Here is a 15,182-nt window from a genome sequence, read left to right as displayed (position 1 = left end):
TTGAAGATGCAACGGAAACGAAGGTTGAATTTGAGCAATCTTTCAAATTATATTGTAATTTTTCGGGCATACCAAAGCCGAATGTGACCTGGTACAAGGACAACGAACTATTTTTACTCGACGAACATATTTCAAGCAATATCAGTAACCATAAAATGGAGCTACAATTTAAATTTGCCAAAGAGAGAGATAAAGGTCTATACAAGTGTTCTGCTGTAAACAAAGAAGGTTCTGACTGGAGAAGTGTACGGATTAAAATCGCAAGTGAGTAATTAAGTTTTTGATAAAAATAATTTAACATTTTCAAATTTGGCACTTTGTATGACAGATGCACCAATATACAAGCGAATCTATGATAATGTACCTGTTATCATCGCTTTGATTGCAATGATCGTTGTGTTGATACTGAGCTTGATTTATTGCTGTATTCAAAGACGACGACAACAACTGTTATATAATGAGATGAAAAAAGCCGGCCTATCCAAATTCATGGAAGGAAATGTAAACTGTCTTCAATCAGAGTTAACGTTGGATGCACAAGCCGATCTTTTACCATATGATAAGACTTATGAATTTCCACGCGATAAGATAGAACTTGGTAGGGTAATTGGCAGTGGAGCCTTTGGTAAGGTGTATCTTTCATCGGCTGAAGGTATTCTTTCACAAGGCGAAAAGACGGACGTCGCTATTAAAATGGCCGAAAATATTGCTGATAATGAGGTTTGGATGCACAATCAAAGTAAAAATAATCAAAATACATTCTCAAAAAATGGATTCTTTCATGTGTTCGGAATGAAGATGATGAAGGCTTTAATCTCGGAACTCAAAATAATGATATATTTAGGAAAGCATTTGAATGTGCTAAATTTGCTTGGAGCGGTGACCAAAAACATTTCGAAACGTAAGAGGATAGGTTCCGTTAACCTTTTCGTTCAATTTTTGTAAATTTTTCATATTTCAAATAGGTGAACTCTTGATCATCGTCGAGTTTTGTCCATTTGGAAACGTTCAAAGCTTTCTAACGAAACATCGACGATATTTTGTGAATCAAATCGTACATCAAACTGATGAAATTGATCCAAAAATAACATCAAATACTGGCTCTTCCAATAACTTGACATTTAACTCACTGAAAAGGTGGGAAATGATTCAATTCTGTCAAAGTTGCCCTTTTATTTACATTTCTTTCTTAAAACAGAAATAATCTGGATGGCAGTTCCTTCTTGGACAGTTTGGAGAAAGCATTAAATTCAGCTTCACCTCTAGTTACGCCAAATAAAACCTCCAACAGCGGCCCGACACAAAAGGAGGACTCAGTACAAGCACCACTACGTTCCGTGACAACGACCGATTTGCTAATTTGGTCGTTCCAAATTGCGCGCGGAATGCAATATTTAGCGTCTCGAAAGGTGTTGCATGGAGATTTGGCGGCACGCAATATTCTACTTTGCGAAGGAAATGTGGTGAAAATTTGCGATTTCGGTTTGGCACGATCGATGTACAACAAAGATTGCTATCGCAAAAATCGAGACAAAGAGGTCAAGAAAAAAGATAAATGTTAATCAATGAATCTATATACATAAAAATCATTTTTTTCAATGGTTTCAGGCTCTTCTTCCCTTGAAATGGCTTGCACTGGAGTCAATCAATGATTTTGTATTCAGTTCATACTCCGATGTTTGGTCATTTGGCGTGGTTCTATGGGAGTTATTTTCATTGGGCGCCACACCCTATCCGGACATCAATCCAAAAATTGGACTGAAGAAACTATTGAACGATGGTTATCGAATGGAAAAACCGGAATTTGCTACACAAGCTATGTATGTTTCGCACTTATTAGTAAACGAATCCCTTTAACAACCTTTTTTCTTTGCCAGTTATGATATAATGCTATCCTGTTGGTGCGTTCAACCAGAGAAACGTCCGCTTTTTAACAAATTAGAGAGCAATATTTCGAAGCTATTGGGAGAAACAGTGTCGGAACATTATGTCGACTTGAATGATCCATATGTTCAAGCAAATGCCAGCCGATTTAATTCGGGCAAAACCGATTATTTTGCATTGCTCGGCACACCGGATTGTGAAGCACCATGTGTTCCAATTCGCGTTTTGCATGAAAAATACTTTCCGTTTTTGACGGATCTTCTGGATGGCACCCCAACAGCAACAAACAATCTTTATGTGGCAGCCAATACATCGAAGTCGACCAATAAATATCAAAATGACCATGATAATCGACAATTTAGCACATTTAAGAGAAATAATTTACATTAGGCGAATAATGGTGGAACCATACATGGGTACGATCGAAAAGTTAAAAGAGAGCTTTTCATTCGACTTGGATGGAACTTAATACCGGGGAGAGCTTCTCTCACATCCGAATATCACTTGCGTTGTATGTTGACAATGTATTTGAACGCGACTCGATTTAAGAAGCGCCATCTCTGTCACGCCAGGTTCTCATATAATTTTTTCTTGCAAATAAAATTGCAAAATTGTATAAATTGAATAAGTTTTGCAATAATAATAACGAAAATAATTAATAGAATTTATAATAAATAAAAAAAATGAAAAAAAAACACACAAATATTTTATATTATATGTAGCTTTGCCTTTTAGACTTTGCCTTATTGACCATGTAGAGATGGTTACGTGGAGAAAATATGTATTTGTCAAACATTCATACCTGTAAAAAGAAACAACGTAAACAACACGAAGTGAAGCTATTTGGGTGTATCATATAATATAAAATATTTGTGTGTTCTTTCAATTTTTTTATTTATTATAAATTATATTAATTATTTTCGCTATTATTATTGCAAAACTTATTCAATTTATACAATTTTGCAATTTTATTTGCAAGAAAAAAAATATATGAGAAACTGGCGTGAAAGAGATGGCGCTTCTTAAATCGAGTCGCGTTGAAAGCCGACTGTAAGTGAGAGTAGCTCACATCCTCTATGCTCATGTATGGATCCAACTATTTTAGCGAAAATATTTCCTGCGGAATTATGAATAGGCGCCACTATTTTTTGCATTTTTTGAAAATCAGAAATTAAAAATGCATAGAAATCAACGAAAAATCAGCTTTTTATTTACTTTAGTCGTTAATTTTACAATTGCAAGTAGATTAAAGTAAGAGTTTAATTTTATTTTTTTATAGATTTTGAATAGAATTTTTCTCATTTTGCTTGGGTTTTTGGTCTCAATTTCGTTAGAAGTTTTTGAGGATTCCCTGACATTTCCAGTCTGCCCGTCTATGGTAAGAATACTGGATTTTATTGATCGTATTTTGCCATTTCGCTTCAAATCCAATCAACGTAGGGAAAGTCTCGTGAATGGACGTCTGGAAATCCTTGCCCCACTAAAAAAATAGTATAAACCATAACTCAACTGTGTATATTTCTTTTGCAATGAAAAATTAATCTCTTTATCTACCGGCACCTCCCACAAATGATTCCGATCAATGTCTTATGCTCATTTGGATTAGATGCATTAACCCATGAGCCACCTATTCAAGTGTATTCATACAACAAACATTTACCCAGTGTTAATAACTAGTTGGAGAATAAAGCATACCTTGATCACCGTAACAAACGCCAAATTCGACCGGATTTTGCGTGCAAATGTTTGTCTCGCGAATCTTATTTTTCAATTCGTGGTCTTTAAACTGTTCCACACAATCTTCGTAGCTAAGCGTTGACTTTTCGAGGAATTTCAAAATGTCTGTCTGGAATTTTATCAAATTGAAAAAAAGTAAAAATTTTATTGCTGCAAACGAAAAATGAAATCAACACAATTTATTGCGTCTTGCGTTGGCAATGCAATCGGTTGAATGAGATTTGTGAAGACGATCTTTTCGGTTGTGTACAATAATGCGATGTCATTCAAGCGGCTCTTACTTTTGTATCAATTTTAGACTCTACTTTACACAATGCAAAGAATAAAAAAAGCAAATGAAAAGCCAATAAAATGAAGATGAAAATAAAGAAGGTAAACTTAAAGCTATTAGGTGAGATTAATCATAAACCGCCGGTCTGAGCATTTTTATTATCAATATTAATCACAAATAAGAAAACTATACCGCGTTACTGATTGGACAGTAAAAAGTGTTTTACATTGCGTTTGAATATGTTTATTAGGGTAGTTCGATTTTTGTGAAAATTCAGAAGGGATACTGGCTATAGTTATAAGTTATGGAAAAATATGTAAGATTTACGAATACGACGTTTTTTTGACATAATTGATGTCACAGACCTAGTGCCTCCAGGGGTCCATTTTTTGAAAATTTGATCAACACATTTTAAAAACATTTTTTCTGGTTCGTAACGCTGCTAATTAAGTTAAATAGACCGCCAAAGGCCATTAAAGAGCTCCCAATGGGCATTGTGAAGCCGTTTTTTGGCTCGAATCGAGCTTCCCATGAAGCCACATTTTGGCCCATTTAATGCTTATAAATTTATAAAAATTGTGCAAAAATATATATCTATTTCGTGGAAATATATATGCCCGATTTCTACTATAAAGTATAATCTAAATCAGGCTTATATGTTTGGTTAATTTGAATATAAATAATAAATACTCGAATCGACCAAAGATATATACCTGATTTCGGTTATATTTTAAAGTAGAAATCAGGCGTTCACATTTTTTGAAGTTACTTTTGAGAATCTTTATATGTTGTCCTGAAGGGGAATGGTAAATTTTCTTTAAAAAAAAAGATAACAGAAAATCTCAACGCTAATACCTGATTTTGATACTTAAATATAACCGAAATCGGGCATTGAATTTTCAGTACGAATTCGAAAAAACATATAGCACGATGTCGACCATATTTGAATATCAAAATCAGGCATAAATATTTATCTGTGGAGCAGGTGAAATTTTTTGCCTTTTATTATCACTATCTTTTTATAAAAAGCATGCAAAAAAATTTAAGTGCTAGATGGCACGATTTTATATGTTATTTTTTATAAAATTTGTACAAAATGACATTTGGCACGAATTGGATTTAAAATCTCTATATTTTTCGTGTGAATCTCGGGTGGTCTTTATAATGCTTCGGGTTGCCCATTGGGCCGGACTTAGCTCTACCTGAAAATAGGGTCCGAACATGACTGAACATTTTTAAAAAAATTGACCCAACAAAACAAAATTTTAACTCATTATTGAGGTGGTCTGATTTTACTGAAATTGTCCGACTCACTCTGTAATCTTTTGAGAATGTCGAATAGAGATTATCTGTGTGTTATGTTTGATAAATACTTGAAGAATTTTGTTCATATTGAACCATTTGAAAAACTGCATTTTTCAGCTTTTTTCAACAGATTGTTTTCCAAGATATAGAAACTTTTCTTTGAGTGTACATCGTCTTTTCCTTCTAGAATACATCTGTCATGTCCTAATCAGAATATTACAGCACGAAAACATGGAATATTGTAGACAAAATTACTTTTTGGTGCACATGCAAATTTCAAAAAATTGGTTATTTTCGACATTTGTTGTAAAAGTCTTGAGTAGGGCGGGCATGTAGAATCGAAAGTATTTATCAAACATAACACACAGATAATCTCTATTCGACATTCTCAAAAGGTTACAGAGTGAGTCGGACAATTTCAGTAAAATCAGACCACCTCAATAATGAGTTAAAATTTTGTTTTGTTGGGTCAATTTTTTTAAAAATGTTCAGTCATGTTCGGACCCTATTTTCAGGTAGAGCTAAGTCCGGGAGCTCTTTAATGGCCTTTGGCGGTCTATTTAACTTAATTAGCAGCGTTACGAACCAGAAAAAATGTTTTTAAAATGTGTTGAAAATTTTTGAAAAATTGAAATTTTTGGTCAAATTTCAAAAAATGGACCCCTGGAGGCGCTAGGTCTGTGACATCAATTATGTCAAAAAAACGTCGTATTCGTAAATCTTACATATTTTTCCATAACTTATAACTATAGCCAGTATCCCTTCTGAATTTTCACAAAAATCGAACCACCCCAATGTTTATATCACCTCTTTATTCAAACGATTTATATGAAATATTATGATTAAAAATCAACCTATAGTTCGTTGCATTTGATGTCATGCCGTTCCAAATCAAATTCAATTATAACAATATAATACACCGCCAAAAACTGGTAGTCTTTATTACTTTTCTAGATTCAAACATGAAAAACACAGCAAATTTTTGTTAAATTTTTTTAAATCGAAACTACAGTTTTATTTAATTAAAGTATCATACATTTTGCATAGTTGGTAGTAAAAAGAATCTGTGGGTTCTTTCATAATGAGAATTCCAGATTATCGATTAATCGTGTCTTGCCCAAAACTGCTGCAATCAATGCCACTCGATCACCGCTGTTGGTGCTTGGTTCAACTAAATCTGGAGTACGTAAAACAGCGTATTCGACATGGAAGCCAGCTGCTTGCAATTTGGCCTTTGCATCGGCTTCGATACGTTCTCGAGTCTGATGAGCCGCATAACCTTCACGCATACCAACTAGAGTGCGATAGATTGTGCTTGACACGAGCCTCTGTTCTGTGCTAAGATACTGGTTGCGTGAGCTTTTGGCCAGACCATCTTCATCGCGATCGGTTTCTACGCCAATGATTTGGATCGGGAAAGATAATTCGGTTACCATCTGCCTGATTACCGCCAATTGTTGGTAGTCTTTTTTACCGAACATAGCCACATCTGGTTGTACTTGCAAGAAAAGTCGAGCAACTACCGTGCATACACCATCAAAATGGATTGGACGATGTTTACCTTCTAATGTTTCGCTCACATCTGGCACACGGATTTTTGTAGTTTTCTGCAAACCCAGCGGATACATCGTCTTTACGCTTGGTAGCCAGACTGCGTCACAGCCCACTGTTTCAAGTCCATTAATATCATTCTGTGGGGTGCGTGGATAGCGATTGAAATCTTCATTGGGACCGAATTGGGTGGGATTCACAAAGATACTTGCGACGACTTTGTCAGCATATTGTCGTGCCAATGTCACCAGTGAATAGTGGCCACTATGAAGATTGCCCATAGTTGGAACCAGCGCAACGCGGAGACCCTCATGCTTCCAGCGCGTGATCGTTTTACGCAGAGCATTGAGATTGTCAATGGTCTGAATCATTGGATGTTTTGAAAATAAGTACAACACAAATTTGCTTCGCAATCAAAATCTCAAAAAATTTCTTCGATCGGTTTTATTACACTCGCTCAATTGACTCTTTTTGCCGTTTGTTTACTTAAAACTTTTTATTAAACTTTATTATTTTTTCCAAGATTACTCTTCGTGTCTAATTTATTAATTTAAAAAAATTATAAAAACAAGTGAATTGATTGATTGACAAGAAAACTTCAAAGTTAAAAGAATAGACTTATTTAGTTGAATCTGATTTACACGACATTTTTTCTCGCCGTGTGACTTTTGATTATATTTTACTTCTATTTGCAATTGTATAGTTTTTCACTTGAACAATGGTGTGTCAAAGTATTGCAATCAGAATGAATAATTTCTTTTAAAAAATTATCGACCATTCTTATTAGATTTATTGACTTTTTTTTACTTGGATTCTCAGTTTTATTGAAACCCGGCTTTAAATCGTAGATCGAGGTACGACATTATAAACTTGTCACCTTGTCTCACTACTGTAAAACTTCGAAATTGAAAATATTACGGAAAAGGTAGTCTCACGAATGTAAGTTGCCGGCTCAGATATGTGATTGTATAATCAACGATTACAATAAAAATATGTGTATGTGTCAGAGCGCGAGGCAAATGGGTTATCATGAATAAAGATAACGATAATGAATAGTGTGTACGAAAGGGGCAAAGTAAGAATGAAATAATAACAACCGTAGTATTTTATTTAGCATAGTGATTACCCGAGTGGAAAAAAGTCACTATTGGCCGTAAGTGACTACAGTTGGCTAAATTCATTAATTTTGAAGTGCATTTTGACCATCGGACGATTATACTTCTTATTGTGAAAGTTAGGTTGTACAGTTAACCATAGTTTACTTTAACTAATTAAACCAAATTAAACAGACGGTTAAGAAAATCAAACGAAAGTTGTATATTTTTACAGTCCGACTATTTGTACCAAAACAATCAGTCACTTTTTTGCACAAGGGTATCAAAGACGTATTATTCAACCCAATATCAACTAAATCGCGTGTAACCGAAAATTATATTATCATCCACACGCGAAAATATATGATAACCACACGCATTCACACGGAGCGACTCAAATAGACGTGTTTGTGTGTTTAAATGTTATGAATATGTATACGTACTTTGGTTTGTGCACAACTGAAACAAACTCTGTGTAGTGACGCCTCAGTTAAGAGCTCAATTGATAATAGTTAAATATAGATAACAAATTCAATATTACTATGGCCGAATTTAAATTTAAAAAAATTCCAAATTGCTTAGTTTCAGAGGCATGGAGAGAGGGAAGGTTTCTGTGTCTTGCCTCCCTCTGTCGCACATATGTCTAGGATTTCTTCCGGCCTTCAAATTTTGAAAAAATAGTTTTTACTCCCTTTGAAATTTTTAAATCTTTCGACTTGCTCGTCAACATAACATTTACTCCCTATGCAATATTGAAGTCAGCGCACCTCTAGATTGATTCGATTATTGATCATATTTAATATTGAGTTGGTTTTTTACAATTTTCAATCAGTTTTAACGTGACTGATAACACATATGATTGTCCGAGAACTCTCACGAGAAGATTCACATTCATTCTCGGACATTCATATATAAATAATATTTAATTCCAAATATAGAAAATTTTACTATTTTGATTAAGAATATGAGTGTCTCGCAAGCTTTTGAATGACCATACTCAATACTCATTCATTGCAAAATCTAATCTCAAATGAACCCACATTCAAACAAAACATGTTTATATCACCTCTTTATTTAAACGGTCCAAAAGAAATATTATGATTAAAAATCAACCTGTAGTTCGTTGCATTTGATGCCATGCCCTCAAAAAAGCGCTTCGATGTCATTAACGATATCCATCGGTGCAACGATTTCAATATAGCGTTTAACTGGCTTTCCATTTTTATCGATTAAAAATTTAACGAAATTCCACTCAATATCAGGGCCAATGCTGCCTTTTAATTCTTTTTTCAAATATTTATACAATGGAATCGCTGAATTTCCGTTTACATTTACCTAATTATGATAAAAAATGTAAGAAAAACACACAAGCTTGCTATTGAAATGGCTATACTTTGGCTAAAATTTGGCCAGGTGCAGCGTTCCATCTTTTGAAATGACAAAGCATTTCTTCGCCATCGGTTTCCGGCATTTGGCCGCCAAATCGATTGCATGGAAATACCAAAATTCGCAATTCTGTAACGAAAATGTCCAAATTCAATCATAAATAATAATTAAAAGTCATTGATGTCCATACTCTCATTATATTTCTTATTCAATTGTGTCGACTGAGCATAGTTTGTGTCCGTCAAAAAGCATCTCGAGGCAACGTTCAAAATGAGTGTCACATACCCACGACAGTATTCACCCAATGGAATATCGACATTGAACGTATCTTTCACGGTGAAATCGAAAATTGATGTTGCTTTTTTGTAGTCCGTCTCATTTGTGGTGGTGATTTCATTGGCCTGGAATGATAAAAGGTTTTATTAGTTGGTGCTTGATAATTTCGAATTGAAACAACTTCTCAAGATCTCATTTCAACTTCAAATCAAGTGGCTTTTATTACGCTGTATTATACTACTTTTTACCAAGACAGGATTTGTTGCTCTTTCTTTATCTTTTTGGGCCAAAAGCACCTTGCAATCTGTGCTTGAATTCAAATCACTGACATAGGCAGAAAATAATAATTTTGGCAATAAACAAATGCAGAGAATTGACAACAGCTGCATTGTTCAGAGAGAACACTTCACTGAATTCACAAAAGAAGAGGATGGAACTAACTTCGATAGTCAAACGGATGTTTTAACGAATCACAATTTAATGTAAAATTGAAAACAACATTTGCTCGGATCTGAATTATGCAACCTTCATAGCCGTTTGAGTAATCGGTGACAGTCACTTTTTTACAGAAGCTACTTCATGTAAATACTCATATTATTAACATGATAGCCACAAAATACATGCAATATCGTTTATTCAATCACATTATAATATTTCAAAGCAATTTTTATTGAAGATTTTTTTTAGAGTTTTATGTGATGACTCATCATAATTAATAGTGATTGAGAAGTTTGTGCAAGAAAATTTGTTCTAAAAATCGAAAAAAATGTCATTTCAATACTGAACCGGTATTCCAAGCGAGTTTGTTGGAAGATTTTTCCAAAATCTAAAGTAGAAATGGGCGGAGCTGTTACTGGCACCACGGAGGTGCAGACACTTTTCTTATGCGTGCAGCTGTCTCTTGTATTCTGGACAATGATGATTTTAAGGTTTGAAAAATTACACTCACTAGTACCCAAAATAGTTCCGGTGACAAGCTTTAAAGATGTAAAGGTTTATTCTGTATTGAAATAAGCACAGTTGTATGATGAATGTTTCCGAACGAACGTCTTGTTCAGGTAATCGCTGAAAATTAATATAATTTTCGAAGAAATTATAATAAGGTACTATTGGTATTGTGCACTGTGAACATTAGCATGTGCGACATGTAATTTAAAGTCGATATATGCGCACGTGAAATGAGTATTTTGAACATTTGCTGACAAAAAATACAATACATTGGGTCCCTTAGAATAATTCAGTAATACACATGTGGCCTGCAAAGATACAAAAGTTTTTGTTTGAACAGTCTTAGCTGATATTTTAGATTATTCGGTACAAAACACAAAAAAGACCTATGATCACTTCTGTCTATGTCATTTTATTTTTATAATAAATTTGTACACGAAAATTGTCTTTAACAAAAATTCAAAATATTTTCGTTTTTTATGTCCACCGAATGAACCTCAAAAAAGCATTTTTATATCTTCGACAAGAGTCATCGGTTCGGTCATCATATCATAGCGTTTCACTGGCATTCCATTTTTATCGATTAAAAATTTCACAAAATTCCATTCGATGTCGGCACCTTTTTCGCCCTTCAGCTTATTTTTCAAGTACTTGTACAGTGGGTGGGCTTTGTCGCCATTGACATCGACCTAAAAATGAAATGGCAAAAATACTACTAATTTTTTTCAAAACTAATGTCTTCTTTTGATTCATGCCAATATTTTACCATAAAGTAAAAAAAAGTGGTATGAACTTTATCATTGGCTTACTTTTGCAAAAATTCGTCCCGGTGCGGCATTTTTCATTTTCAAATGGCAGAGCATTTCATCGCCATCACCCTCAGGCATTTGTCCATTAAATTGATTGCTCGGAAACAATAAGATACGCAATTCTAATCCAAGAAAATCAACTGATTAAAACATTCAAAAATGTTAAGAGTGATTTTTCATACTATCGTTGAATTGCATGTTCAATTCAGTCAATTGTGCATAGTTTGCTTTCGTTAATCCACAGCTTGATGCGATATTTACAATCAGCGTCACATATCTACGGCAATAATCAGCCAACGGAACGTCCATATCGTATGTATCTTTGATGGTGAAATCAAAAATCGATGTGGCCATTGTGTAGTCCATATTCGATGTGGTGATTTGGTTCGCCTGAAAATTCCAGATAAATCATTTGGTTGAAGAAAACAACAGTTCAATTATGCCTACCAAATCGGGATTTTTAACCCGTTCGTCCGCTTTTTGACCCAAAAGTGCCTTACAATCGGTGTTCGACTTCAAATCACTGACATATGCGCCGAGCGATGCTTTGGCCAATACACAAGCACACAATAAAAATCCAAATAAACTCTTGCAAATCATATTCGACGATTTTGTCGTTTTTGATAAATGATCGTTCCAGTCTAATTGAAAATTACGAAAATTCATTTCTTTTACTTCAAAACTCTTGGACAAACTACTGTGTTGCAGTAATTCCAAATGTAAACTACCTCTTTGGTCATTTTTATTTCAACTTTTATATAAAAATATCGATAAGAGAATGTGATGTGACTAAAAACCAATCAAAATGAAATGAACATTATTATCGTCGACATTGTGACTTACAAAATTGTATGTCAATGCTTAGTCTTAGTTCTTTGCTCTCTGTGTAACAATTTTTACATTGTTGGCAATTGGCTAATCGTGCGTATCACACTTTTAAATGCATTATAGAATATTTCAGTAAGAAAAACGTATGTCACTGCTTGAACTGTCTAATAGAATAACGTATCATTTTAATTCAATGACTTGCACCTTTTTTCCACGTACAATGGAATGAACTGAATGGGTCATAATAAAAAGACGGCTTGTACGCAGAGTCTATAAAAGTGGAACACAGAGGTTTTTCTTACATAGAATTGTTTTTGTATTACAACAAATAAACTATGTAAAATATTCAACTTTTGTTTTGTTGCAAATATTCATACATCGTGCAAGATGGTGGGGAGAGAGATAACTCTGCTTCAGAGCGTCATTATTCGAAAATTTATAAAAAATTCCTTATACTTACTTTCAAATTCATAATATTGAATGTATTTTGACATAGTCTAAATCTCTATATTTTAGTAAAAAAAATACAGCAAAGAAGTGCTTGCTAACTTGGACTCTTGTAAGTGCATCTCTGCAGATATACAATTTGCTCAAAAAAAGTCATACAAATGGTTTTCAAGCGACTTAAATTATCAATTGAAGTCGTAATTTCGATCGAATTTTCTCAAAATTACTTTTTTCTTGCTTACCTATACTGTCATAGGTGATGACGAGGGTTCCTAGGGTTCGGATTACCCCCCCACTATTTTTAGGAACCCTCAACAATTTTGGAAATGAGAACCTTTTTTTTGCTCTTCACTTTTTTTGGCCGAGAAAATTCTTCCGATTTGCTAGGGATTTTCGTCAAAAAAGTGAAGAGCAAAAAAAACGATTTTATCCTCATTCCCTACAACCCCCCTTACGGAATTTTCATGTCCGTCATCATCTATGTATACTGTTATTTTTGAAAAATTGAAAAAAAAAATCCATAAGGTATTCTGTGTGCTGACAGCTTTATTTATACACTTCAACGTATGTTGTTGAGTAATTGTAAGTTTATGAAACAAAGTGAATGTGTGTTTAGGGTGTACTATTTTAAATTATGCGTCATATTATTTCTCGACATTTGAATAAATAAACAATGTAACCCATCCTTTGCTCCTCAAGTTAATGGGCTTTCTACTTTGACAAATACTGTACAACTAAGCTCTGGAAAGTATCCATGCAGGCTTTTTCAATTTTTTTCTTATCAGCAGCTGTGGTTGACCTTTAGTAATTTTAACATACTCATAAATCAATTCATCTTCAGAATGGCAATGTGCAAAAGCTTACTCGTGAATGTATATTTTGGCCAATTCTACTGCATTGTCTTCAAAATGTCTCTTATTTCTGGAAAAATAAAGTATTCAAACAATTATGAGAAACGAATTGTGTGATTATTGTTCGTTTTTCAAGGCTTACACTTGAAATGCGTTGTTGTTGAAGTTTTTTTTCTTTTTTGCGTTTTCAAACGATTTATTCACATCATTAATTACCTTAATGATGCAATCCACATCACTGTATAATAATGGAAAATATTTAATTTTTATCAAGTAATATTTAATTAAAACAAATTAGCATACTGTAATTCATGTAATTCTTCCGATTCTGAGTCTGATTCATCATCTGAGTCATAAAATACGATATGATGTTGGGGTCCCTCCATTTGCTTGCATCTAATAATGTGTTGTTTGTTTATAAAAAGAATAGATCAAAGAATAGTGTAAAATCTAGTTATTACCCTTGTAACCATTCCGATTTTTGAAGCACAGTCTCGGCATTTTTAATAGCGGTGGACTTAAAAGAGCTTTTCGGCACTTTAACCACTTCACCTATTTTAATAAATGACATTTGATTGGATTCGAAGGTATAAGAACTACTTTAATGTTAAGAGTACTTTATGACTTAAAAAAAAAAACGTTTTTCACTAAATTCCATAAATTCATAAAAAATCGACAGAACATTGGAGATTGAAAATCGGACCAAAATATTGGGATTTTTTCTCGATATTTTGAACCGAATGGTTGATTCCAAGTGACTTTCAGAGAAAGTCTATCGTAGTCTTGGGTTAAAACTTTAGATCAAATCGAGATCGATGCTTTTACTTTGTCTATATTGAATAGTTTTTCTAAAATTATTGAAAAATTTATGAAATCTTCTTGAAAATATAATAAAACTCCCGATTTTTTTAAATTAGAAAACCAAAAAATATGTATACTTACCGGTAACAGCCAAAGCCTGTTTAGAAAAAAATGACATAATTTTTAAGATATTACAAACTTAGAACAACTAAGGACCAAACTGGTTTTAGACCAAATTTCTCTTACCAAAGCCACAACGAAAAGACTTGAAGCAATCAACTTCATCTTGTTCAATAATTCAATATTTTGCGTTTCAAATCGTAAAAGAACCACTTTAAAGAGTGTTTTTTGGGATTATGATCAATGATCATACAGTACAATATCGGTTTGCTTTTATATGCAAAATTTCGGAAATTTTCAGCAATTTTTAAATTCTTCATTATGAAAAATATAAAAACGATGAAAATGTTTACCATAATTTATACATTTTTTATAATTCAGATGTCTGTTTTATACATTTTCTACATTTCTATTTATTTACAATCCACACGCGCGGTTATGAAGAAACAATGATATGCATCTTTATTCTTTATAAGAATTACTTAACTCACTTGGTATGTGTGAAAAGGTGAAAAACAACCTGTTTTTTAACCTTGTTAAAGTAGAGCCTTTGGTGGCTGGGCATATATAAGAAAATATGAGGGAATTTTTAATTATAATGTGTTTAAGATACGCAATTCTTTTTGAAGTGTTGATGTAAAACACATTTTGGTGCTTGACGTCAGAGCCCAGAATATAAAATTCATAATTTCGAAACGACTCTCTTGAAGATGGTTGTAATAGCATTAAATGCTAAAGAAAGAAGACATATGTGCACTCTAAAAGTGATTCCATTGCCACCAATTATGCGTATCTCTGTTTCGTGTGACACAATTGTTTCGAACAAGAAATCCATTTCACATAATATATAGTTGATTTTATCGATCTTTATTGA

The 15,182-nt window shown here is 33.5% G+C and overlaps 4 protein-coding genes across 5 annotated transcripts; 1 reads left to right on the top strand and 3 right to left on the bottom strand.

The window, feature by feature from the left end:
* The first annotated feature begins 462 nt into the window (after nt 1-462).
* LOC116346262 (vascular endothelial growth factor receptor 3-like) lies at nt 463-2,498 on the top strand. The gene is made up of 6 exons (XM_031776204.1): nt 463-720; nt 799-901; nt 966-1,137; nt 1,199-1,538; nt 1,609-1,820; nt 1,878-2,498. Exons 1-6 carry the CDS (start codon nt 463-465, stop codon nt 2,272-2,274), a joined length of 1,482 nt encoding a protein of 493 aa, XP_031632064.1. The 3' UTR covers nt 2,275-2,498.
* A 741-nt stretch (nt 2,499-3,239) lies between these two features.
* LOC116346257 (probable phospholipid hydroperoxide glutathione peroxidase) lies at nt 3,240-9,972 on the bottom strand. Of its 2 annotated transcripts, XM_031776198.1 has the most exons (5): nt 9,753-9,972; nt 9,419-9,629; nt 9,236-9,357; nt 8,956-9,177; nt 3,240-3,364 (listed from the first exon to the last, which is right to left on the bottom strand). In XM_031776198.1, the coding sequence occupies exons 1-4, from the start codon at nt 9,891-9,893 to the stop codon at nt 8,986-8,988; spliced, it is 666 nt and encodes a 221-aa protein (XP_031632058.1). In that variant the 5' UTR covers nt 9,894-9,972; the 3' UTR covers nt 3,240-3,364; nt 8,956-8,985. The 2 variants fall into 2 exon arrangements, with proteins under 2 accessions (XP_031632058.1, XP_031632057.1); XM_031776197.1 differs by lacking the exon at nt 3,240-3,364 and having other exon boundaries at nt 8,914-9,177.
* A 923-nt stretch (nt 9,973-10,895) lies between these two features.
* LOC116346268 (probable phospholipid hydroperoxide glutathione peroxidase) lies at nt 10,896-11,968 on the bottom strand. The gene is made up of 4 exons (XM_031776210.1): nt 11,709-11,968; nt 11,444-11,651; nt 11,262-11,383; nt 10,896-11,141 (listed from the first exon to the last, which is right to left on the bottom strand). The coding sequence occupies exons 1-4, from the start codon at nt 11,925-11,927 to the stop codon at nt 10,950-10,952; spliced, it is 741 nt and encodes a 246-aa protein (XP_031632070.1). The 5' UTR covers nt 11,928-11,968; the 3' UTR covers nt 10,896-10,949.
* Nucleotides 11,969-13,062: 1,094 nt separating this feature from the next.
* LOC116346258 lies at nt 13,063-14,559 on the bottom strand. The gene is made up of 7 exons (XM_031776199.1): nt 14,435-14,559; nt 14,330-14,345; nt 13,849-13,939; nt 13,691-13,783; nt 13,530-13,625; nt 13,401-13,457; nt 13,063-13,335 (listed from the first exon to the last, which is right to left on the bottom strand). Exons 1-7 carry the CDS (start codon nt 14,471-14,473, stop codon nt 13,248-13,250), a joined length of 480 nt encoding a protein of 159 aa, XP_031632059.1. The 5' UTR covers nt 14,474-14,559; the 3' UTR covers nt 13,063-13,247.
* Between the last annotated feature and the right edge of the window lie 623 nt (nt 14,560-15,182).

This window comes from Contarinia nasturtii, unplaced genomic scaffold (assembly GCF_009176525.2).
Source record: "Contarinia nasturtii isolate CC-2019 unplaced genomic scaffold, AAFC_CNas_1.1 Cnas_scaffold_1489, whole genome shotgun sequence".
NCBI lineage: Eukaryota > Metazoa > Arthropoda > Insecta > Diptera > Cecidomyiidae > Contarinia > Contarinia nasturtii.
Note: the sequence above shows the minus strand (reverse complement) of the source record. Positions and strands in the feature narration are given on the sequence as shown.